This window comes from Eumetopias jubatus, unplaced genomic scaffold (genome assembly GCF_037043125.1).
Source record: "Eumetopias jubatus isolate StellerSeaLion01/CBP00866 unplaced genomic scaffold, mEumJub1_p1.0 scaffold_14, whole genome shotgun sequence".
In the NCBI taxonomy this organism is placed as follows: Eukaryota; Metazoa; Chordata; class Mammalia; order Carnivora; family Otariidae; genus Eumetopias; species Eumetopias jubatus.
This window is the reverse complement of record NW_028274820.1, coordinates 17386391-17413518: the sequence shown is the minus strand read 5'-3', so window position 1 is coordinate 17413518 and position 27128 is coordinate 17386391. Positions and strand designations below refer to the sequence as shown.

The 27128-nt window shown below is 38.6% G+C and overlaps 1 gene segment (V, D, J or C); it reads right to left on the bottom strand.

Moving 5' to 3' along the window:
• Positions 1 to 382: 382 nt before the first annotated feature.
• LOC114202228 (T cell receptor gamma constant 2-like) overlaps positions 383 to 27128 on the bottom strand; it is a 49892-nt gene continuing 23146 nt past the window's right edge. Inside the window, 5 exon segments of the C gene segment in view lie at positions 383 to 990; positions 2653 to 2700; positions 6751 to 6876; positions 8550 to 8882; positions 16118 to 16167. Coding sequence covers positions 848 to 990; positions 2653 to 2700; positions 6751 to 6876; positions 8550 to 8882; positions 16118 to 16167 — 700 coding nt within the window.

Sequence of the window (27128 nt, the reverse complement as noted above, 5' to 3'; positions counted from 1 at the left end):
CTACCTTTCCAGTGTTAGTGCAGCTCTCATGGGGTTCTTGTGTGATCAGGAAACATGGTGCCCATGACACGCTGGGATAGGTCCTAGCACACCTGCCAGTCATGTGGCATGTTGTACTGTCACCACCAGAGCGTCTTCAACCAAATGAGTCTGAATCTGCTGACCTTTGAAGGAGAAATAACCTGGGCACCTTCACTGGCTGTGGCTCTCCTGGGGCCAGTGCCCCAAAGAAGGCATCATAAAGATTATCTGATGGAAAGAATTAGAAATGTGGAATTGACCATTATTACAACCAATGTTGAGTAGGTTGGCTCAGTTGTCACGCTGTCCCTTATCTTGAACTCTCGTTAAATTGCACCAAATAAACTACACAAAGGCCAAATTAGACTTTTGATTGCTTTTATTGTGCCTATTATGAAAAACACTACAAACTTCAGGTAACAAGGATGGTGGCTTCCAGGTATGTAAAATAAAAGGCTTTGAGGCAGTTATCTGGTTAAAGAGTCCAAGAGATACAGATGTAACCTGTATGGTGGCTATACCAAGGGGCGTGGGGACTGGGTGGCTGAGGAGCTGGTGAACAATAATGAGAGGGTGGTGCTGAAGCCCCTGTGGATGGCCCTCTGTCCAGGCCCCAGAGTGATGGCCACATTTGTTCTTGTTGCAGAGTGAAAGTTTCTGTTTGCCCAGCGGTTTGTAAACCCAGTCTTCAGTAATGACACAAGAGAAAAAGACACGTGTGAACTGAAATAACCCAATCTCAGAAAGGAGCCACACTAGATCACTAGCAGACACTTTTAGGGACAATAGCCAATGGGAAAAAGTGGGACTTTGGTGCCACCATGTGTTAGGAACTCTTTCCATTGCCATAGAATGCTGGTCTCCCAAGCAGACAGATGGCGATGATGGTGGAGTAGACCAGGCTCTTCACAAGGAGGAGGAGGTAGGTGTAATAGGCAGAGGTGTTCATGAGTTGCAGCCGCAGGGTGTCTAAAAGAAGCATTTTATTAACTTCATGTGTTGTTTTGAAGGGCTAGGACTCATTAATGGTAGAGAAGTGACAGTATACATTTCGGGTGACTTAGGTGAAGTGACAGTCTCACACCAGCACAATGGATAGTAAACACCTACATCACCATCACCACCACCACCACCATCACCACCACCACTACCACCACTGAGACAACTCAGAACCCAGTTTGCAGGTCAAGTAAGTCAAACACCTGTGAAATTCACCTAGAATTTCCAAGGTATTAAAAAGTAAAGTTGTGTTTATAATGAATGAATCCAATGGGAAAAAAGGCATTGGTGATAAATATCTTTTGGCATTTCTTCAATCCCACTGTGTCTCTAAGTAAGAGTAGAGGCAGTATCCATTAAGTACAGACTAAATGTTACTTATTTTGAGAAATTTGTGTGCAAAGCTTAAATCTTATTTAATTTTCCAATAACCTATGAGATTATAATTTTCATTCCCATTTTACAAATAAACTGGACGGAGAGAGAAGCCATTTGCCCAATTTCATGCAACTAGTAAGTACTATAATCCAGATTTCAATCCCTGCAACACAGCATTTAAGAACACTTTCGCAGCTGCTCTGTAATTCTGCATCTCCACGTGCAATAAATACCAACAACTTCAAAATGATTAAGCAAAACTATAAAGTGGGATTAAGATGATAATGAAGATGATGATGATGATGATGATGATTAGAGTCAAGAAGTCCCTTGATATTGAATATGGAGGGTGGATCAGCAGGGCTAGAACCAATGCTCTTCATCATTACCTTTGTTCAAATGGGGAGAAAGAGCCAGGAGCTAATACTTATGATGAAGCAATTAAATGAGATACCTATGTTAGACATTCTACATATGCCATGTAATATCTTCTATAACTGAATTAGGTGGTATTTGTGTCATTTTTGGTGGGTTCAAAAAGTGTAAATAGTTTACCCACACTCATGCAACTGATAATTAAAAGAATGGAGTTTAAGTCCAGTCTGTGACACTTGAAACCCAGGACTCACATCCCCTCCTGTGTGCACCTGTCTCAGGGCCTTGGCTTTGGGATTTCAGGAAGGATAAAAACTAAGGAAGTATATGAACTCTTGATTCAGATGGTCTGGGATGAATCCATCGATCTCACTGTGTAGCATGGAGACTTAAATAATTTCTGTTCATTGCCTTCATGTGTAAAATGGGAATAAACTTGGCAGTGACTCTTAAAGGAATTAAACCAAACGCACTTACAGGGCAGCACAATGCCTTCTGTACAAGAAGCTCTGTGTCAGCTCATGTTATTAACCACCAGCAAGAACAAGGACTTAAAAATATCTAGAAGCAACTTGATATCATGTTTTCCTCAGCCAGTAGAAACAAAGGTCATAGAAGTGAATGAAGTCCAGTGTTGAAAGAATTCAGAGCACATCGCTGCATCCCTAATTATAGTCTTCTCACACCCAAACCTGCATTTACTGTGTGAAGAACACTCCTGAGAAATGATGGATTGACTTTAAATATCACTCAATCTATTTTGCAAGATTCAGCTATTCTGAGGTTTCTCCCTGAAACCAGGGAAGTTCAAAAGTTATGTTGATCAGGTGGAAAAAATGCTATAGCATAACATAAAGGCAAACATAGACAAAAACTTACTGTTTTCATCATTCAGAGAATATTTTGTGGAGTTAATAACAGCAAGCTCTAAAAGAAATGAGAACATGTATTATTCAATTGTTCATATCCTTCTTTGACATTGTCTGGATTGTGGATAGATGTTAGATGACAGATAGATGATGATAGTTAGATAGATGATGATAGATGATAGATAGATAGATAGATAGATAGATAGATAGATAGATAGTTGATAAATAGATAACAATTAGTCAACAGAGAGGTGAGCCATTACTAATTGAGCCCCACAATTCCCTAAATGGTTGGTCTGATTCTGTGTAATTCAGTAGATTCAGTCAGCAAGTTCCTAGTGCTGACATGGAAATTCCCATGTCCACAGGTTAAAGGTTGCAGTTCTGGGTGTTGAAATGGCACTTGGGTAGGTATGAAGACATGGCTTACTGACTTGTGGTCTTAAGCTAAATGAGTACATTTTGAGCCTGTGGTTTTCCTTTCAAACAACCCTGCCTTTTGATCAGACTCTTAGCTTAACTGAGAGATAGGATCAAAATTGAAGGCATTAACACCACTCTCAGCAACTGCTCTGAAGTTCTCACAGTTTTTGTTGTTACTCTAGGTGATATTCACAGCTCTTGACCTTTTTGCTTAACCTTCGTGATGATCCCAGGTTACCACTTCAGTTTTACAATTTTTGAGTTGGTCATTCTCTTCATTCTTTGTGACGTTCCAGTCTTAAAAAGATCATTTGCTTGGAGATTACTGGCTTTGAATTTGCATGCCAAGCTTTTGAGGGAACATAAAACACCAGACAGATTGCTTTGATGCCAATAAACAGGATAATTCCCCATATTTGGAGTGCAATTTGATGCCATGGTCCCAAGACTCAAAGCAATTAAAGTCAAATAAGTAAGAAAAACACTGACGAAGAAGTCACTCAGTTAAGCCAAGTGGTTTGCACCCTGATCTGATCTTATTGGGTTTTAACTTCCCCAGTAGTGTTCATCTGAGTATAGCACATGGTGCTGCCTAGAGCACAGATCCAGCCATGTTCAGCTGAGTCATAATCAAGGGCTATCTTACTTTCAAGAACTGCTTTGGTCGGAGTCTAAGGATTTTTATTGGGTACCCATTGCTTTCGGTGGGATTCTGCAACAATTTTAAGAATGGAGGAGAAAGTCTTGATAATCCCTCATTTCCAGTTATCCCTAACCAGGGAAGTAGGGCCAGCCAAAGGAGTGAATCCTGGTGGCTTCTTGGTAGTCCTACTAACTTAGGATATATCTTTAGGGAAGTCAATCAATGAGAGGTCTTATTTACCTTGAGAAAAATTAGGACTAGGGTTAGATTTTCTGCTAGCCTGAAATAAAATATTGCTCTAAATTCCAGAGGTTGACCCCTTGGCAATGACCAGGGAAATATAGGTTATTGCCAGAGTAAAAGAAAAGAGGGAGAAAGGATTTCATATTTAGTTGAAGTATGAAGTCTTGAACCCCTGTTTAGGTGAAAGCAGTCTGTTTGGATGTCAGCTACTTTTCTTACTCTCAAATTGATTCAGAAACTCCATGTCTGAGCAGGACCAGGTGTCAGGTGGAGACTTCTGTAGCTGTGGGATGTGTACAAGGTTCAACCTTTAGTTTTCTTTTTTTTAATTTAATTTAATTGTATTATGTTATGTTAGTCACCATACACTACATCATTAGTTTTTGATGTAGTGTTCCATGATTCATTGTTTTTGTATAACACCCAGTGCTCCATGCAATACATGCTCTCCTTAATACCCATCACTGGGCTAACCCATCCTCCCACCCCCTCCCCTCTAAAACCATCAGTTTGTTTCTCAGAGTCCATAGTCTCTCATGGTTCATCTCCCCCTCTGATTCCCCCCTCTTCACTTTTCTCTTCCTTCTCCTAATGTCCTCCATGCTATTCCTTATGTTCCACAAATTAGTGAAACCATATGATAATTGACTTTCTCTGTTTGACTTATTTCACTTAGCATAATCTCCTCCAGTCCCAACCATGTTGTTGTAAAAGTTGGGTATTCATCCTTTCTGATGGCTGAGTAATATTCCATTGTATATACGGACCACATCTTCTTTATTCATTCATCTGTTGAAGGGCATCTTGGCTCTTTCCACAGTTTGGCTATCGTGGACATTGTTGCTATAAACATTGGGGTGCATATGGCCCTTCTTTTCACTACATCTGTGTCTTTGGGGTAAATACCCAGGAGTGCAATTGCTGGGTCATAGGGTAGTGCTATTTTTAATTTCTTGAGGAACCTCCACACTGGTTAGTTTTACAGCAGGAGCACTTGGTAAAGTCCCTCATCTACTGGGATGTTGAGGGCTGTCTTCCTCCAATGTTGTGTCTAAAATACCTAATCACCAGGCTGCAACCTGTGACTGAGAGAATCCTTTTAATTGTGAACTAGGAAGGCTTCCATAACCTGGTGATGACAGGCTTGAGCATCAGACATTGGAGACTTACACTAGCTGGTCAGACTAACAGGCAACACAAAGGATGAGCAGAAGGTTGTACACTGAGACAATTCCAGGAAAGTTGCAAGATTTTCCTAAAGGCTCCTATGATTTGCCCAGTGAAGTAGGTGCCCTGGTCATTGGAGACCACAGAAAGTGTGCCCCAAGGGGGAAACCCATTTTTTAACAGTGTCTTTACCACAGTGCGGGCATCAGGGAAAGGCAGAAAATATACACACAATGACAAGGGAATATTGACAACCCACACTAAGTGGCAGTGGAACGAAATCCAACTGCAGATGTTCAAAGAGTCCAGAGGGAGGAGGCATGAAGCCTCTGGAGAGTAAACAGTTTTTCCAGGACTATGGACCTAGACATTGATGGTTTGGGATCTCCAACGTGATGGTTACCAAGCCGGTTCCTCAAGACACAAAAGAAGCTTTTAAGATTTTGCAACTTTGGGCTCACCTGGGTAGCTCAGTCAGTTAAGCATCTGCCTCAGCTAAGGTCCTGATCCTGGGGTGCTGGGATCCAGTCCTGCATCAGGTTCCCAGCTCAGTGGGAAGTCTGCTTTTCCTTCTTCCTCTGCCCCCCAACTCGTTATCTCTCTCTCAAATAAATAAAATAAAATCTTTAAAAATAAAGATTTTGCAATTTTGCTACATATCTTTAATCTGGAACTGTAGTTCTTAGGTGAAAAATAAACAGATATATCAGAAAAAATAATAAATAATATTTAAAAATTAAAAAAAAAAGAAAAAAACAGGTATTTCAGAGAATGGTGAGCTAATCTCTTTAGAATTTAAGGATACCATTAGTGAAGAATTTGGGCACTGGGTGTTATACAAAAACAATGGATCATGGATCACCGCATCAAAAACTAATGATGTAGTGTATGGTGACTAACATAACATAATAAAATTTTAAAAATTTTAAAAATTAAAAAAAAATAAAAATAAAAATAGTATGCTATTTTTCCGGCATTCATAAAAAAAAAAAAGAATTTGAGCTTCTCAGAGCCAAACAAATACCTAAAACGGATGTGGGTCTGGTATTGAGAATTTTGTATTTTACAGTGTAGTTCCTTGCACAGAAGTTTTCTTGAGGTTGATGGGTACCTAGTGCTGATCCAACCCATTTCCTGACCAACCCATACAGTCAAGGGAGTTTTCTTGAGGTAGCAAATGCTTGAGGTAGCAAATGCTCTTACAACCTCTAAATGCTTGACTCATGCCCACCAATTTCTGTGGCTTTTTCCACCTTCCTGTTCCTCTGTTGGCAGTATCCTTTATCTACACTGAAGACTAAAATTATGTGTACATTAGTGTAGGACAGTAAGAGATGTTACTGAGTTCTGACCACAGGAAGACTCTGTGTGCACCACCAACAATTCTCCTGAAAACTTACTGAGGTTTCCACCTGGGGAACTTGATCTGAAAGGTTAGGGGCTTGGTTGTGAGCCAACCCTTCTGCCAGTTCAGTTAGACTCTGGGCAAATATACCAGCTCAACAGAGCTCCAGAAAAACATGCTAGCATAACACTCTGGCAGCCCAAGCTGGCTTGCCCTGCAAAGCAAAGTCAGTTAGATTAGGAGTTTGAACACAAAGAGAATGGAGCTTAGAACCAAGAAGAACTCACCCACAGCCCCTGGAGCAGGTGAGAAGGATTGTGAACTCAAAGGGTTCACAGTTACCACCTCTGTGTTTTGTTCTGTCTCTGAATGTCCCTGGGAGTCCACTTTGGATTCCATCTCTGCCATCAAATCTGTTAAGGAACAAAAATTCAACTAAGTAAATGTTAAAGATCTAATGGCACTATTAATCAGTCAATTAATGAATCACACAGCAACCCATCTAGCAAGTAGAGGGGAGCTCAAAAGGACTACAGGAAAGGAAAAGGTTTTAACAATTGAGAGGGAGCAGAAAAAAAGAAAATTCAAAGAATCCATCGTTTTAGGCAAGGTCACCCTCTGGAAGGGAAGGGAAGGGGTGTTTCATGGTGCTGACCAGGAAATTCCCATGTTGACTGGCTAAAGGTTACTCTTTTGGGGTGTTAAATTGCCCTCATGTTAGGGATTAAGTCTTGGTTTAGTGACTTGAGCCTTAAACTAAGTGGGTTTTTTTCAGCATTCTAAGAACACAAAGACTGACTTGTATATAGAAAGGTCTTCACACGTTTTATGTGTTTGTTCCCCACTGCTTAAAAAGTGCTTGTGAACCACAGAGAAAAGTACAAACTGGTTCCTTCTTATGGGCCCTCTGGGGCCTTGGTGTGTGATGTTAATGGCAGGACTTGATTTCTGAGTCTAGTGAGTTATTCGATCACAGCAGGGCCAGGGCACTTTAGCCATCTGCCCACGCTATCTAAATATGTCTATATACACACTGAATTATGCCTGAATCATGAGTGACACTGAGTGATTAGGAAAAGTGTATTCTCTCTACTGTAGTGATCCTCCTTGGGACAGTAGTTCATCCTGCATGCCTACCAGGCCTGGCACAAAATAGGACTGCAATGTTTGCTGAACAGATTTACCAAAGGTAAGAAATACATTCATTGTATAGAATCAAAGAACCTTTATACATGCTAGCCTCACCCAGTCTTTACTTACTAAACTTCACCTTTTGCTGATATGTAAAATTCAAGCCTGAAAAAACTCAAGACCATACTAAGACCTCAGTAGCCTAATTACTATTCTGGTTGAGCTATGATTCAGCTCCATCAAATGAACAGCATTTTCCCCCTATAACTCATTGTTTGTGGGTCATACTTTGAGTAGAGCAAGATTGAAGTGAGAAGGATTGTGATGTTCAGAAAAACATTCTTGAAAGATATATAATTGTTCTCATTTCCTGATCAAGTAAAACCATCAAAATTGGATCCTCTGAGAATTTCTTGTATGTGAAGTTGCTAGGTGCTTTCATGTATATTGTTTCATTTAATCTATGAAATGACTATAAAAAACCTCACTGTGACATTAATATTTTGGATGATGAAACTGAGGTGAGAAAGGCTAACTGAATTTGTCTTTCTTTTTTTCTCTGTATGTTCCATAGGTCATCCTGTTTTTTTAAAAAAGATTTATTATTTATTTCAAGAGATAGAGAGCACAGGGAGAAGGGATAGAGGGAGAGAACCTCAAGCAGCCATGCTGAGCATTGGGCCTGACACTGGGCTTGATCTCAGGACCCTGAGATCATGACCTGAATTGAATGAGGAGTCATGCACAACCAAGTGAGCCACCCAGGTGCCCTCAAAACCCATACTAGTTTAATTCTGTGGGGAAATAGCAGGACATTTATGCTTTCATTAAAGGCAACAACATTAGTGAAAATTTTCTATTTGCTTGTTTTCATTAATACTTGGCAGAAAAGGTAAGGTGTTCCCTTTGAAACAAAGGGTTCTGGGAGGTTATATTCGTGTTTATATGCACATACCTTTGTTTATTGAAGGAAAAAGAATCTCTTGATGAACCTTTGTTTTATCACTTTCGTGGTTGACGATACATTTGTGTTCTTTATCCATTGACGCTTCAGTCACAGTCAGCCAGCTGAATTTCATGTATGTGTCCTTAGTCTTCTTCATAGTGTCTCCCTGCTGGGATTTCAGAATTGTTTTGCCATCCTTTTCTTGCCAATCTATCTCGATAATGTCAGGGAAAAAATCCTCAAGAAGACAAAGGTATGTTCCAGCCTTATGGATTTTTATTTCAGCAACTGAAGGAAGAAAAATTGTGGGCTTAGGGGAAATGTCTTCATCAGGACTTGTATCTGTTGGAGAAAATGGAATAACAATAAAACCATAATTGGAGGGTGCCTGGGTGGCTCAGTCAGTTAAGCATCTGCCTTCGAATCAGGTCAAGATTCCAGGGTCCTGGGATAGAGCCGTGAATCAGTCTCCCTGCTCAGCAGGGAGCCGGCTTCTCCCTCTCTCTCTGCCTGCCTCGCTGCCTACTTGTGCTCTCTTTCTCTGTCAAATAAATAAATAAAATCTTAAAAAAACATATTAGAGAAACACAAACATTGTGTGGTTTGGAAACACCCAGCACATAATAAAAGGGAAGAAATTTGCTATAGAATTAGTGTTTACTGTGGCTTTTCATCCACAGAAGGTTATGAGGTGCTTATTTTCTTAATTTCCTTGGGAAAAGAGGGTCTAGAGGTTATGTAACTTGCCTAAAGTCACAGGTATTAAGTGAAAAGCCCTGGATCAAATCATGGAATTTTTTTAAACAATACACACTCACTTGTTTGAGTGGGAATCGATCAAGTTGACCTTTTATTTACAAATAAGGATCCCATGCCTATTTCTGATACTGGAATTCTTCTCCTTGATTTCTGATTCTATAGAACATCTCGTTCTCACATCTGAACTACTGCATGATTTTGAGTAGGGCAATGTTTAATGCTGCACCTCCAAATTATTTACAATACCTGAAATTTAGAAAAAAATGGCCATATTTCCAAAACTTCTATCTAAAAATTTTTTTGATTATTTTCAGAAATTTTCATATAGTAACCCAATCAAGTAATGCTGTGGTCAGAATTTTGTTTTGCTTCAGGAAATGTTCACTAAAATACATTTTATATTGGAATTTCATTTGAAGATACCTTGACAAAGAAGACACTATATTTGACCCTTATTATCTCTCCCCAAATCTGAATCTGCCCTACAAGCCTGCTGAACTTGTAGTACCCCTCAATTTTCTTTCATTTCACCTGCTGAATAAAGTTATATCACCTAATGGTGTCATGTTAACAGTTATAATCTGGGTTTTTTGCAAACATAATGTCAAATTATATAATGAAACATCATGGTTTTCAAGGTCATGTCACTTGAAGGCTGGAATATTCCTTGGTTATACATTATTATTAACTGATGATTCAAATTATAAATAGTAGAATTCTTTCCAATTTGTGTTCCAACTGAAACACAAATTGTTTACTAATTTTCTCTTTCCAGTTGTTTGGAGTTAGAATAATAATTTCATGGGCCATTTCCTAAGAAAAAAATAGATTTCTCCTTTGAGAAGAAAGGAAAAAAAATTCTTCAGAATTTTTGCTTGTGCACCAAAGCTCCTGATTTTATACTAAATGAGTAAGCAAGCAATGATGACTTTTTTTTATGGTATAAATAAATATTAGGTCATAATGCACTTGTTTTAAGTTTTTACATCTTCCTTATAGTGCAAATAGTATTTTACTGATTATAAAGTTAGACACAGTATGGGGCGCCTGGGTGGCTCTGATGGTTAAGCATCTGCTTTTGGCTCAGGTCATGATCCCAGGGTCCTGGGATCAAGCCCCGCTTTGGGCTCCCTGCTCAACTGGGGAGGCTGCTTCTCCCTCTCCCTCTGCCATTCTCTCCACTTGTGCTCTCTGGCTCTATCTGTCAAATAAATAAATAAAATCTTTTTAAAAAAAGAGTAAGACACAGTATATTTCCTCAACCATATATTTTGTCTTTACTTTAAAAAACATGTTATATAAAGCAAGATTTATTTTTCAAAGTACACGGTATTTACATAATTTTTGCCTCTAGTCAGTACATTAAATAATCTAGTTTTCATCTTAAAAAGTTTGGTTTTTCATAGGAATACTTATGATTCATCATAGTAAGGAACTTGAAAATCAAATCATGAGTTGGAAAAATTGGGATGGCAAGACATTATGCTTACCTCCTGTCACTTTTACTTAGCTAGAGCCCTGAAGTTTCATTCTTTTCAGAAGAGAAGGTATCTTGAACTTTCATAACTTTCTTAATGTGATAGTTAACTGAGCATTAAATAGTATTATTGATTATATATGATCGGTGCCTATATTTTATGGAATTATATTACACACTTTTTTTTACCATTTTTTAAAAAGATTTTATTTATTTGACGGAGAGAGACACAGAGAGAGACGGAACACAAGCAATGGGAGTGGGAGAGGAAGAAGCAGACTTCCTGCTGAGCAGGGAGCCCAATGTGGGACTCAATCCCAGGACCCTGAGATCATGACCTGAGCTGAAGGCAGACGCCTAATGACTGAGTCACCCAGGCACCCTACCATTCCTAGTTTATTAAGGATTTCATTTATTTATTTTAGAGAGAGAGAGAGTGGTGGGGGAGAGGCAGAACAAGAAGGAGAGTAAGAATCCTGAGCAGGCTCCATGCTCAGCCTGGAGCCCAACATGGAGCTCAAGGCTCAATCCCACTACCCTGAGATCATGACCAGATGCTTAATCGAAGAGCCACCCAGGTGCTCCACAACATTCTTTTTAAAACTTATTAAGAGTGTTTTTTATGGCCACAATCATTTCATTAATTTATAAAACAGAAACCATTTTACAAAATAAATAAATTTTCCCAATACATTTATAATGTTCATAATCAAAAAATTTTTCAGGTAAATTGCCTGAGTGGTATATATTTGCTGACTATGAAGCAGTATGAATTCTACATAAACTAACCAAATGCAATGACATTTTCAATTAAGTATGGTATTTCAGATCTGCATATTAATACTGATTCAAAATTCCATTTTATTCTTCTCATTTTTATTAAAAATACTTAAAACTATTTCTTATGTAAATATGAATTTCAAATTTATGACATTTCTAAATACATTTAAAAGTACTAACTGTATCCCTAACTATATTCCAAGGCATTTTCTAAATAAAATTTAAAATTTTAATTGTTTTTCTACTAAATACCAGTGTGAAGCCCAACTTATTAGCGTCAGACATGATATCAATTAAAATAAAGGATTAAGATTTAAGTACATACGAAACTTAAAAATACCAAAAAAAAATTTGTGCCAAGTTAGGGAAAAGTCCATTAAACAAATACCTCTAAATTCAAGGTTTTTGTATATCAGTGGACAGCAAGGTAACTTTCCACTAAAGTGGTTAGAAGTAGAGCTGAATCCTCTGGAGAATTTCTGTTCTGTCTGTACGGTTGGCTACAAACTACTTTCCATACTGGATACAATTCTCCCTTTAGGTTTGAAATGGGGCAACACCCTTTTACCATCAGAAAAGGCAATGTGTCAACTCACACAACTTATCTGTCATGACCAAGTTTGTTCTTGGGCCAAACGCTTTCAAGACAATTACACATGTTGTGCATGAGCACTTCATGCAAGTCCACACAGACACAAGAGCAGATCCTATTATGGTGTTTGCACAATGTTGTCTATGCTGGCCTTTACTGGAAGGATTTGTATCAAAATCTCTCCTAAGATTTCCACATCTAAACATGCTATGAAAATGAAGGATTATAATTATAGTTATCATTACCATTATTATTAGCAATTTGTTTGTGATGATTGTGCGCTCCAACATCACATTTTAATCTCATGAGACCAAACCTTCTTTTACTAATAAGAATGCAGTATTTGGGGATAACAATTGGACCTATGTCAATCGAGCATCAAGATTCATTCCTTCGTTTGCCCCTCTCTTTGCTCTACTATGTCTGGAATTCTCTGAACTATGATCACTGAAAATGTGTCTTTCACACAATTATTAGGGAATCACTTGTCTTATCTTATCCAATGCCTTTCCAGGGTTAAGAAAATCAAATAGAAGCTAGTAAAGCCCAGTAATAGGGGGTCAATTCATGGAACAGATTCACCTGTATTGTCCAAAGCAAATGTCACTTTTTCCAGCGACTGCACAATCTATGAGCATTATGAGCTCTCCTCAGAAATTTCTACCTCAAACTGACTTTGTTCCAGCTCATGTCCAAAGTTTGGCGTCAAACATCTACAGTGGGCCTTCATGGTGGAATGATTAAATCAATGGCTGGTTGCCTTGACATCCAAGCCTCCTATTGTCACGTTAGATCACTAGACACTCACCTGCCTGACCAAGTCTTCTGAAGGTCATCATCTGTGAATGACATTAAATATCATGGTGCCCATAGTAATAATGCAGTGGTAACATGAAATGTGTTTGTTAAAGACCATTTCTTCCATTTTCTAAAATGGATGTGGAAGGCAATGCTCACTCTTTCACTTCACATTGCTCCTAAAGGATTCATGCATTGAAGTCTTTTTCATTTTAAGGTGGGAAAAACATATTTGAAAATTTGGTGTGCTTCATTTTCTCAGTTAATAAAAAGTATGTACTCCACTACATCTTTCCCCCTACATTTGAATATAAAATTTTACCCTATGCTTCATGCTAGATAATTATAGGATTTTCTCTTCTGCTTCCATTTCCTTAATGCTTTTGGTATTCTGTTTTTGTTTCATTGCCTAACTGTCCTTGCATATTTTATTTTAGGTCTCCTCAAATAGATTTTGGAAATAGACAGTATAAATAAATGAGAAATAGTTCATGCATTAGAGCTTGTTTCTTTTTCTGCCCCAGAGCTTGATAGTTTCATAAGGTTTACCTCAAAGTTGACATGAAAAATGGGAGAAGATATTTGCAAATACCACTCTGTGATATAAATGCAAAACATTCAGAATTCAAACACGCTGAATTCAGAATTCAGAATTCTAACACACTGAAATGCCAGAACATAAGATGAAGCTTTTGTTCCCAAAATTATGCCTTATAAAACAGAATTTCCCTTATGTTTCAGTTTGGACAATCTCTCACTTTAAAAAATACTCTTCTAATACTCTACTTTGATTGAACAATACACTTGGACATGATATCAACCTGAAATAAACTCAACTAAAGCCAGTTTAGAGGTAGCACCAGTAAAAAAAATAAATAAATAAGGACATTTAATATGTATTTGGTAAATATTACCTGCGACAAAAGTCTTTATACTCTATGCTTACATTGTACATATACAGAATGACAGAATAAATGAAAAAAAATGCTTTTATTTTGTAAGTGGATAAATGTCTGTTCCAGTAAAATATCCAAAGACATCATCAAAAAAGTATCCCCAGACACTCAGACCCTAACTAAGATGACTCAGAAATTTGCTCTAAAGTATATATTTTAGATGCATGTGAAGAATCTGAACAAAATGTTTAATAAAATATAAGGTTAAAAAAACTATTTCTCAAGTGATATTTGTAATAATATAATTTTTAATTTGTAGGTATAAGCCAATGAAGATATAAACTATTAAAAGTGAATATTTGAGGGGCACTGGGTGGCTCAGTCTGTTAAGCATCTGACTTTGGCTCAGTTCATGATCCCAGCATCCTGGATGGAGCCCACCACATTGGGCTCACTGCTCAGCTGGGAGTCTGCTTCTCCTTCTCTGTCTGCCTCTCCCCCCAGCTCCTGTGCACATTCTCTCTCTCACATGCATGTTCTCTCTCTCTCAAATAAATAAAAAATAAAATGCTTTATTAAAAAAGTGAATACTTGACTTTTTATGTACATTAGTATAATTTTATATATTCAATTATAAAACATCTCCCTTGTTTATATCCAGACATTTCCACTGAAAAGGGAGAGATCAACTTATGTTGAGATTAACAATATATGAGGTAATGCTTACTACATTCTACTCATTTTTATTTATTTATTTATTTATTTATTTATTTATTTATTTTTTAAAAAGATTTTATTTATTTATTTGAGAGAGAGCATGAGAGAGAGAGAGAGCACATGAGAAGGGGGAGGGTCAGAGGGAGAAGCAGACTCCCTGCTGAGCAGGGAGCCCGATGCGGGACTCGATCCTGGGACTCCAGGATCATGACCTGAGCCGAAGGCAGTCGCTTAACAAACTGAGCCACCCAGGCACCTGCTACTCATTTTTAGAAACATGTAACAATGAGTCTTAGAAATTGAAAGTATTCTGCAAATACTGACCAATTATTCTTAAGTGACCTGTAGACTAGATCATAATTAATACAATTTTATGTACTCTGCATTTAAAAAGAACTCCACTGAGTGATAATTGGAATTTGTAGAACTGACTTTTTTTAATGAATTTCTACATCCCAACCTATGCAGTAGATATTTCCATATTTAATTTCACTTAGTTCCACAACATCCACGTGAGATGGCTGTTACCTTGACAGAATGATGGATGGAAATATAGCAAATGTTAACAGAATAAGTGTCATTATACATTTTTAATACTTTATTTTTTCTCTTTTCCAATTTTTCCCTAATGGGCATGTATTATTTCTATACTGTTAAGAAAGCAATAACCAGTGAATCAAAATTTATTGGCTGAAGGATGACTACACAGAAAGTAAAAGATCCAGAATGTGGACACATTTTTCTCTACACCACACTCTCCTATGAAAAAAATTTCAGGACCTCATGAATTACATCTGTGTCACCATTATTTAATTAGATTGCTAGAATTTATATTGCAGTCAGTTGGGGAAAAAATGGAACTAGAAAGTTGCTTTTCAATTTATGAATTCATGCATGCCTATGATCACAACCAGAAAGACACCAAAATATATCACTCCTTTCACTTTTCCAATGTTTCCCCAGCCTTGTGAAGATTCTCTGAAAACATTTGACTAGATTGTATAGGGGAGAAACATCCCTGTGAGACGTTCTCCCTCATCCAGGCCAAATTTCATCCCTAGGCTAATGAAGAATGAACAAATTTACTAGTCTGAATTTGGAAAAAAACAAACCCAGCTTATGCCATTCCTGGATACATTTATGCAGTTAAATATGTCAATACCTAATACGAATCACATTCAGACAAAATGGCAAGTTTATCAATTTTTTGTTCATTCTTTTCCTGTGGTTACTTTTTGGAATCTAATAAATAAGATACACAAATTTCTTTACAAATGTTTCAACACAGAAATCCCTAAGGGATTAACAGCTCCACCCTGTAGAGACCCTCAGTTGCTCTAGCTTGTTAGCTCCTTGTTAATCTCCTCCATTCTAGCTCAGGCAGCAACTCCCCCTAGGACTGGGACAGAGTCAACTACCTCTCCAAGTAACCCACTGCTATTTATGACTAAACTGGGAACAAATCCTAGAATTCTGAGCCAACACCAGCACCTAGCCTGCCCTCCCTGCATCACCTATCTCCTCTCCCTACCTTAAGGGAAGAATTAAAATATTTTACCTGTAATCCTGAGCAATGTGCCAGGACCAAACACTTTGTTCTTCCACCAGCTATTCCATGTACACTGTCTGAAAAGCTTTTACAGAAATCTCCCTGTGTGCTTCTTTTAAAATTGTGTCCATATTTTTCCAATATTTATATAAATATATATAGATAGACATTGCTAACATTAAACAAAGATAAATCTCAAGCAAAATCACATTAGATATGAACGTAGTCAAGAATGGATGAACTGACAACTCTCAGACTGGGCAACGTGGGTCTGTCTTTCCCATCTCACTCACATGCACTGGAGAGTCTGATTTTACCTTTTCTCACCATGTTCCTGAAACTTCTAAATCTTTTTTCTTAAAAGGTTTTCATGTGTCATATCAGTTCTTTTCCTAGAGTGTAATTTACAGTTACTACTTCTGTGACTTTAACAGAGGAACAAAAATAGACAATATATTTTAATATTTAATAGATGAATGTTCAATATTTTATAGGTTTTTTTAAATTTCTGCACATTGAAGGGCAGACATCTGGTTTGATTTTAACATAAGTTCTTTCCAGATTTCAGTCCTCACTGATACTAGAACAGATGAGTTGTTACAGAGTGTGAAATATTAATGATGATCCCATTTATTCCTGAAAGACTGTTCCTTTGAACTTGAAATTACCCTACCAAGTTCCAGGATATGGACTTACAATTCTGAGCTGCCCACCAGAGGATCCTGTTTGGTTTGCTCTCTCTGCAGCTGTCCAGCAGGAGTGCAAAGGCAGCTCTAAGTTCTGCAGCTGAGTCCTGCATGTAATACAACTGCTCCCTTTCTTCTGCCAGCTTCCATATTTCCAGCAAATTTGATGCCAATACAGAAAGATTGAATTGAATGGTAACAAAAGGACTTGCAGTTTATAGAAATACCCTAAGAATCACATTGTGAGAATTTAATAAATGATTATTCAACATATCATTCAACATAATAAATAAATGACTAACTTGAAGTCTTGGGGGGAAGAGAGGCAATGTTAGTGCCATGATTAGAAGCAGAAGCATTGTTTTCTGCATGAGGAGTCATACAAATTATGAGCTATTACTATTAAACATTCAACTACATAGTCTATTTAAAAGGTCAGACTACAAAGGACTGTATATTCAGAATAAAAGCATGGCTTAATGTTTCTAATAGCATATAATGGTATAGACCATGCATTATGGAACAAACAAGGAACTGTTTGGTCCCAAACTTTGGCATAGTAACTAGCCATGTGAATGTAAGTAAATAACTGAACTCTCTAAGCCTCAGTTTCCCCATCAGTGAAATTAGAATAAGAAAATTTCCTGTATAGTACTCTTAAGAATTGAGATAAGGCACAGAAACCAGGCAGTATGATATCTGACTCTCAATAAATATTAGCTAATAGTATTATTGTCTTTAATCAGATGGTTTGGGGGCCCTTTATCAAATTTTCCACTAAACAAATATATGGATTTTATAAGCAATAAGTATTTATTATATAAATTAGAGAAAGCAAAAGAGCTCATGAATCCGACATTCTATGTGGCTGGCAACCACAGGCCAAAATACATGAGGTTCAATCAAGCCACAATCTAGAATACTTATCCACTAGGCTACAAACTTTTTGAGTGTTGGGGCTGTGTCTTGGGTACCCTTTTACCTCTAGCTTCCATCATAGAAACTGTCTTCAATAAATGAAAAAACAAGGATGTAAAACCATGCTGACAGCTTCTTTTCATGGATTCTGGAACTGAAAGAGTTTACTGAGCTCACAAATTCCATTAAACTGGACCATCTCTAGGCAATATCACAAGAGCCGCAATAGCTCAATTTTTGACTAAATTGAGCCTACCCACCAAGAAACTAGAGTAATAATAATGTGTTTATTTATTGATGTTCTATAGTCATCTACTGTGAGTTAAATTTTTTCCACTGCTCTTAAAGATGAAATCAGAAGCAATCATAGAGTTTTTGTGGGTTATTACAGAAAGGAACACTATTCATTAAGAAAGGAGCACTATTAATACTACAGGTACTTCATCAAAGTGTTTCTCACTTAAAAGGCCACCTACATGAATATCATCTTGAACCAATAACTTACACAAATATATCACAGACAAGGTCACAGAAATATTGTAATTTCAGGCCTGCATCTATACCTTTATGTACATATTTTCTAAAAGTAGAATTTCAATCTGCTTGCAAGCAGGGAAGTAAATAAACCATTTACAAAGTAGTTTTGTTTCATATATAGCGACCAGTAGCTGCAAAATTGTGTCCAAATGCTAAGTTGATTCTACATTGTTTTTTCTAAAAAGCATCTCTCAGTATATTTCCACAGGATATAAAAAGAGCAAAGTTACTTACCAGGAGGAGTTACTATGAACTTAGTTCCTTCTACAAATATCTTGATCCAGCCTGGTTAGAGGTTATCACACTGGCTAGAGCTTCTACAAAAATATAAGCCTTCTCCTGAGGCTGTCAGGGCCAACAGGTAGAAACTTTGTACTGGCAATTTGCTCTTTTGAGGTCATTAAAAGTCCTTGAATATAGGCTTCATGGCATCTGATATTTTATGTTCCTCAGATTAATTGATCTAAATGTCTGTTTTGATGGAGGCAGCAATCATGGAAAACTGCGAATAGAAAATGGATATGATGAGAGCAAAGAAAAATAAACAGAAAGAGAGAGAGGAAAGAAGGAGGGAGCAAAGGAAAGAAAGAAGGAAAAAAGAAAGGGTGGAAGGAGAGAAGGAAGGAAGGAAGGGATAGAGAGGCAACAGATAGAGAGGAAAGGGAGGGAGGGAGAGAGAGAGAGAAAGAAAGGGAGAAAGAAAGAAAGTGAAAGAAAAAACAAAAGAAAGAAAAAGAAGCTCAGGACTAACTGGTCATCCAATGACTTTTCTAAATTACCAGAAACAGTGTTCAGAGAATTAAGAGACTTTGATTTCCAGGTGCTCAAGTGTGTGAAACTGCTCAGAGATGCATCAAAGGAAACCTCTTCTGTTCTCACAAACACCAGGCCTACTGTGTCAGCAGTTTAGGATTGTATTTCTGAAGATGATACGCTTCACTAACTGAAAAGGTGAACATGCCAATAGAAATATACTTGAGAAATGTGAACAATGGTCTCCACTTTTAGTAAGCCACTTTTGCCATTTGACAACACAAATTTTTTTCAGGGAAAGCAAAATGAGAAAATACTTTCTGTGATGACTATATTTTCCTGGAATAAAAGAAGAAATTTGAGGAATTCTATCTCCCACAGAAAAATAGATTCCTTATTAAAACTCAACTTGGGATTGCTTGCAAATACCAGGGGTTTTCTGTATTTTTAAAAATACTTCCCAGTGTCATATTTATTCCTTCTCTTTTGTAACTGCTGTCTTTACAACAGGAAAACATCTGCATTTCTACTTTACAGCTGTCTCTTTTAAAATAAACTGTGCAAATGGACTTTGCCATCACAAAAAAATAAATAAATAAAAAATAAAACTCAACTTGGAAAACAAACCCAGTTCTCTGATATGTTGAAAGAAGAAGCCTCTTGGAAGCTATTCTGTGATCTTTGGAAAAACAGCTGTAGCCCTGCCTCTATGGATAACTAGCTTTGGACAAGGCATTTGCCATCGCTGGACCCCCACATCCCATTTGATGTGTGGGCATTGATTGACCTACGTATGTCCAAAGGGCCCTTCCTGTTCCAACAGCTTACAAACCTGTGATTAAGAGCAGGAAAGGGGGAGGGAGGAGCAAGATGGCGGAGGAGTAGGAGAACTAAATTTCATCTGGTCTCAGGAATTCAGCTAGAGCGCTATCAAGCCATTCTGAACACCTACAAACTCAACAGGAGATCGAAGAAAAGAATAGCAGCAACTCTCTGAACAGAAAAGCGACCGCTTTCTGGAAGGTAGGACGTGCGGAGAAGTGAATCTGAGGCGATATTCAGGGAGATAGATGGTGGGAGAGGGGGGCCTCCGTCAGCCGCTACTGGCAAGGGATAGAGCAGCAGAGCACAAAATTAGAACTTTGAGAAGTCTGCTGCGCTGAGGGACGTCGCTCCAGTGGCTAAGCGGGGGTGTGGAACCCTTGTGGGACAGTGTGGTCTCAAGACCCTTGGGGTCACAGAAAGACCAGGGGTGCCTCAGAGTGGCAGAGCTCCCATGTATCAGAGCGGGGAAGCTGGCTGCAGAGATGGAGCTAGGGAGTGGGCTCTCAGCTCGGGGTTGCCATAAACCATGATCCGTGGCACAGTCGGGCCACTGCTCTTCCAGCAGGGACCCAACAAGTGGCAGATCCGGGGAGACTCCCCTTCCTCCCCTGGGAAGACTGGTGCAGAAGTGCACCGCAGGAGTCTGCTGGGTTTAGAGACTCCAAATGGGGTCGTGTGCCAGAGATAGAAATGCTCGGTCACAGGCCGTGTGAGCACGGAGTGCGGCCAGAGACCGGGGAGATGGGAGTGATTGACTGCTTTTATCAGGGGGTTCACTGAGGAGTGGGGCCCCAAGTTCTCAGCTCCTCAGGGTGGAGATTGGGAGGCCACCATTTTCACTCTCATCCTCCAAAGCTATAAGGAAAGCTTGCAGGGAAAAAAGCTCCCGAGAGCAAACCCGAGCAGATTACTTAGCCTAGACCAGGCAAGGGTGGGGCAATTCCGCCTCCGGCAAAGACATTTGGGAACCACGGCAACAGGCCCCTCCCCCAGAAGATCAGCAAGAACAGCCCACCAAGACCAAATTTACCCATCAATGAGAATGGCAGAACTCCAGCGCTAGAGGAATACTGCACATAGAATTCATGACTTTTTCACATGATTCTTTAGTCTTTCAAAGTTAATTTTTTTAACGTTCTTTTTCTTTTTTTTTTGAAATTTCTTTTTCCCTTTTTCAACAAACATCTTATCAATCCCTTTTTAAAAAAATCTTTTTTATTTTTCATTTTTAGAGTCATATTCTATCCCTTCATAGTACTTAACCTTATTTTTGGTATATATATATAAGTTCTTCTCTCTTTAAAATTTTGGGATAAAGATTCTTCTAACAGACCAAAATACACCCTAAATCTCTAGTGTATGGCTTTCTTCTAGTCTCCTGCCTGATCACATTCTCTCCCCCCCTTTTTTTTAATCCTCTTCTTTCTTTTTTCAAACAACTTCTTATCTTATCAACTCCTTTTATAAAGTCTTTTTTAATTTTCATCTTTACACTCATATTCCATCCCTTCATCATATTAACCCTTATTTTTGTACATATATGTTTTTCTTTCTTTAAAATTTTGGGAGGCACTTTCTTCTAACAGACCAAAATACACCCAAAATCTAGTGTGTAGCACTGATCTATGCACCAGCCTGATCACATTTGATCATATTCTATTTTTTGTTTCTGTTTTCATTTTTGTTTGTTTGTTTTTATCTTTTTATTTTCTTTTTTCTTTCTTTCCCTTTCTTTTGCCCTGGTTTCAGATATCTTCTGATTGTTTAGTGGGAGTGTTTTCTGGGGACACTCTTACCCTGTTAGCATTTTATTCTCTCATTCATCTATTCTCCCCTGGACAAAATGACAAGATGGACAAAATCACCTCATAAAAAAGGACAAGAAGCAGTACTGACTCCAGGGACCTAATCAATATGGACATTAGTAAGATGTCCGAACTAGAGTTCAGATTGATGATTTTAAAAGATACTAGCTGGGCTTGAAAAAAGCATGGAAAACATTAGAGAAACCCTTTCTGGAGAAATAAAAGAAATAAAATCTAACGAAGTCAAATTCAAAAAGGCTATTAATGAGGTGCAATCAAAAATGGAGGCTCTAACTGCTAGGATAAATGAGGCAGAAGAGAGAATTAATGATATAGAAGACCAAATTATGGAAAATAAAGAAACTGAGAAGAGAGATAAACAACTACTGGATCAAGAGGACAGAATTCGAGAGATAAGTGATACCATAAGATGAAAAAACATTAGAATAATTGGGATCCTAGAAGAATATACCAGAAGGTATATTGGAGCAAATTACAGCAGAGAACTTCCCGAATTTGGGAAAGGAAACAGGCATCAAAATCCAGGAGGCAGAGACAATCCCCCCTTAAAAGCAATACAAATAGGTCAAAACCCTGACATCTAATAGTAAAATTTACGAGTCTCAGCGACAAAGAGAAAATCCTGAAAGCAGCTTGGGAGAAGAGATCTATAACCTAGAATGGTAGAAACATGAGATTGGCACAGACCCATCCACAGAGACCTGGCAGGCCAGAATGGACAGGCATGATATATTCAGAGCACTAACTGAGAAAAATATGCAACCAAGAATACTGTATCTAGCAAGGCTGTCATTGAAAATAGAAGGAGAGATAAAAAGCTTCCAGAACAAACAAAAAATAAAGGAATTTGCAAACATGAAACCGGGCCTCCAAGAAATATTGAAAGGGGTCCTCTAAGCAAAGAGAGAGCCTAAAAGCAGCAAAGATCAGAAAGAGAGAGCCTAAAAATGACATAGACCAGAAAGGAACACAAACAATATACAGTAACAGTCACCTTACAGGTAATACAATGGCACTAAATTCATACCTTTCAATAGTTACCCTGAATGTAAATGGGTGAGATGCCCCAATCAAAAGACACAGGCTATCAGATTGGATAAAAAAAACCAAGACCCATCGATATGCTGTCTGCAAGAGACTCATTTTAGACCCAAAGACACCCCCAGATTGAAAGTGAGGGGATGGAAAACGATTTACCATGCTAATGGACACCAAAAGAAAGCTAGGGCAGCAATCCTTATATCAGACAAATTAGATTTTAAACCAAAGACTGTAATAAAAGATGATGAAGGACATTATATTCTACTTAATGGGTCTATCCAACAAGAAGATCTAACAATTGTAAATATCTATGCCCCTAACATGGGGGCAGCCAATTTTATAAGGCAATTAATAACCAAAGGAAAGGAACATGGACAACAATACAATAATAGTGGGGGACTTTAACACCCCCCTCACTGAAATAGAGAGATCATCTAAGGAAAAGATCAACAAGGAAATAAAGACTTTAAATGGCACACTGGACCAAATGGACTTCACAGACATATTCAGAACATTCCATCCTAAAACAATGGAACACACATTCTTCTCTAGTGCCCATGGAACATTCTCCAGAATAGATTGCATCCTAGGTCACAAATCAGGTCTCAACTGCTACCAAAAGATTGGGATAATTCCCTGCGTATTTTCAGACCATAATGCTTTGAAACTGGAACTCAACCATAAGAGGAAAGTCAGAAAGAACTCAAATGCATGGAGGCTAAAGAGCATCCTACTAAAGAATGAATGGGTCAACCAGGAAAATAAAGGAGAATTAAAAAAGTTCATGGAAACAAATGAAAATGAAAACACAACTGTTCAAAATCTTTGGGATGCAGCAAAGGCCGTCCTAAGAAGAAACTATAGAGCAATACAAGCTCAAGAAACAAGAAAGTTCTCAAATACACAACCTAATCCTACACCTAAAGGAGCTGGAGAAAAAACAGTAAATAAAGCCTAAACCCAGCAGGAGAAGAGAAATAATAAAGATCAGAGCAGAAATCAATGAACTAGAAACCAAAACAACAGTAGAACAGATCAACGAAACTAGGAGCTGGTTCTTTGAAAGAATTAACAAGATTGATAAACCCCTGGCCAGACTGATCAAAAAGAAAAGAGAAATGACCCAAATCAACAAAATCATGAATGAAAGAGGAGAGATCACAACCAACACCAAAGAAATACAAACAATTATAAGAACATATTACAAGAAATTGTATGGCAGCAAATTAGATAATCTGGAAGAAATGGATGCATTCCTCGAGACGTATCAACTACTAAAACTGAACCAGGAGGAAATACAAAACCCGAACAGACCTATAACCACTAAGGAAATTGAAGCAGTTATCAAAAATCTCCCAAGAAAGAAAAGCCCAGGGCCAGATGGCTTCCCAGGGGAATTCTACCAAACATTTAAGAAGAATTAATACCTATTCTTCTGAAACTGTTCCAAAAAATAGAAATGGAAGGAAAACTTCCAAACTCGTTTTATGAGGCCACCATTACCTTGATCCCCTGACAAAGACCCCATCAAAAAGGAAAATTACAGACCAATATCCTTGATGAACACGGATGCAAAAATTCTCACCAAAATAGTAGCCAATAAGATACAACAGCACATTAAAAGGATCTTTCACCACGACCAAGTGGGATTCATCCCTGGGCTGCATGGTTGGTTTAACAACTGCAAATCAATCAATGTGTTACAATACATTAATAAAAGAAAGAACAATGACCATATGATCCTCTCAATAGATGCAGAAAAAGCATTTGACAAAGTACAGCATCCTTTCTTGATCAAAACTCTTCAGAGTATAGGGATAGAGGGTACATACCTCAATATCATAAAAGCCATCTATGAAAAACCCACAGCGAATATCATGCTCAATGGGGAAAAGCTGAGAGCTTTTCCCCTAAGGTCAGGAATGCAGCAGGGATGTTCCCTATCACCACTGCTCTTCAACATAGTATTAGATGTCCTAGCCACAGCAATCAGACAACAGAAAGAAATCAAAGGCATCCAAATTGGCAAAGAAGAAGTCAAACTCTCACTGTTTGCAGATGATATGATATTTTATGTGGAAAACCCAAGGGGACTAGGAAAGATGGCGGAGGAGTAGGGGATCCTATTTCAACTGGTCCCCAGACCACTCTGAGCACCCACAAAACCAGCCTGAGATGTAAGAAGATCTTGATTTATACAAACAGAATATCACAGGTGGTTGGTTTCAAGGTACGAAGCGGGGAACCGTGATTCCGTGGGCAGATCAGAGGATAAATGGCAGCGGGAGGGTGCCTGGCCATGGGGATCCTACACCACCGCTGAGGGACAGCCTCGCGCACTGGGGACTGGGCACAGACTCACAGACCGGTAGCGGTAGGGAAAGGACTTTAGGGCAGCCCCTGGGATAGAAAACTGGAGCAGCGGTGTTGTGCATGTGATTTGGAGGCAGCCAGCGGTTTTAGAAGCACAAAGGGCAGAGACGTGCCCTGACCAGGAGGCAGGACTGGGAGCGCCGCGGAGGGGCCCACAACCCAGGCCGCTGCAGGTTATAGCAGCATGGACAGAAATGGAGACAGTGTGGCCTGGAGAGCCCACTGAAGGACAGACTGCAGTCTCTTTGTTCTGAGGCAGAGTGTTCAAAAAAGTCTCTTCTGCTCTGACTCACAGAAGAGACATGGAAGCCACCAGAGAACAAAAGCCCCAAAAACTGATTCCCATGGAGCCCATCCCCCACCACAAGGGGGCAGGGCAACTCTGCCAAAACAGGGTTGCCTGAGTGAGAGCGCGGCAGGCCCCTACCCCAGAAGACAGGCTGAGTAAACAAGAAGCCAGCAATACTAAGGTCCCAAGAAAACAGGTGCATCTTGCTGGGGTTCTGGTCAATAATTTGGACTCTATACATTCCCTCAACCACCCATCAAGAGAATGACTAGGAGGAGGAGCCCCCAAAATAGAAAAGATTCAGAGATTATGACTTATGCTGCAGATTTACAAATGAATGCAGATATAACCAAGATGTCGGAGATAGAATTCAGGCTAGCAATTGTGAAGACAATGGCTAGAATGGAGAAATCAATTAAAAGCAACATAGAATCTCTAAGGGCAGAAATGAAAGCTGAACTGGCAGAACATAAAAATGCTATCAGTGAGATCCAATCCAATGTAGATAATCTAACAGCTAGGGTAGCTGAGATAGAAGAATGAATAAGCGACCTGGAAGACAATATAATAGATAAAAAGGGAAAAGAGGAGGCCAGGGGAAAACAACTCAGAATCCATGAAAATAGAATTAGAGAATTAAGTGACACCATGAAACATTCCAATGTCAGAATAATTGGAATCCTGGAGGGAGTGGAGAGAGAGAGCAGACTAGAAGATGTATTTGAGCAAATAGTAGTGGAGAATTTCCCTAATCTGGGGAATGAAACAAACATTCGCATCCTATAGGCAGAGAGGACCCCTCCAAGATCAAGGAAAACAGGCCAAGACTCCAGTATGTAATAGTAAAACTTCCAAATCTTAAAACCAAGGAAACCATCTTAAGGGAAGTTAGGGGGAAGAGATTCCTTACATACAGAAGGAGGAACATCAGAATAACATCAGACTTATCCACAGAGAACTGGCAAGCCAGAAAGGCCTGGCAAGACATATTCAGGGTACGAAATGAGAAGAACATGCAGCCAAGAACATTTTATCTGAGAAGGCTGTCATTTAGAATGGATGGAGAGATGCAGAGCTTCCACGACTGGCAGAAACTGAAAGAATATGTGTCCACTAAGCTGGCCCTGCAAGAAATATTTAGGGGGGTTCTATAAAAGGAGAAAGACCCCAAGAGTAATATACAACAGAAATTTAGAGGGACAATCTATAAAAACAAGGTCTTCACAGGCAACATGATGACAATTAATTCATATCTTTCAATAATCACTCTCGATGTGAATGGCCTAAACACTCCCATAAAACGGCACAGGGTTGCAGATTGGATAAAAAGACAGGACCCATCCATATGCTGTCTACAAGAGACTCATTTTGAACCTAAAGATACATCCAGACTGAAAGTGAAGGGATGGAGATCCATCTTCCCTGCCAGCGGACCTCAAAAGAAAGCCTGGGTAGCAATTCTTATATCAGACAAATTAGATTTTAAACTAAAGTCTGTAATTAGAGACACAAAAGGACACTATATCATTCTTAAAGGGTCTATCCAACAAGAAGACCTAACAATTGTAAATATCTATGCCCCCAACATGGGAGCATACATCTACATAAGCCAACTGTTAACCAAAATAAAGAGTCATATTGATAACAATACGTTAATTGTAGGAGACCTCAATACTCCACTTTCATCAATGGACAGATCATCTAAGCAGAAAATTAACAAGGAAACAAGAGCTTTGAATGACACACTGGACCAGATGGACCTCATAGATATA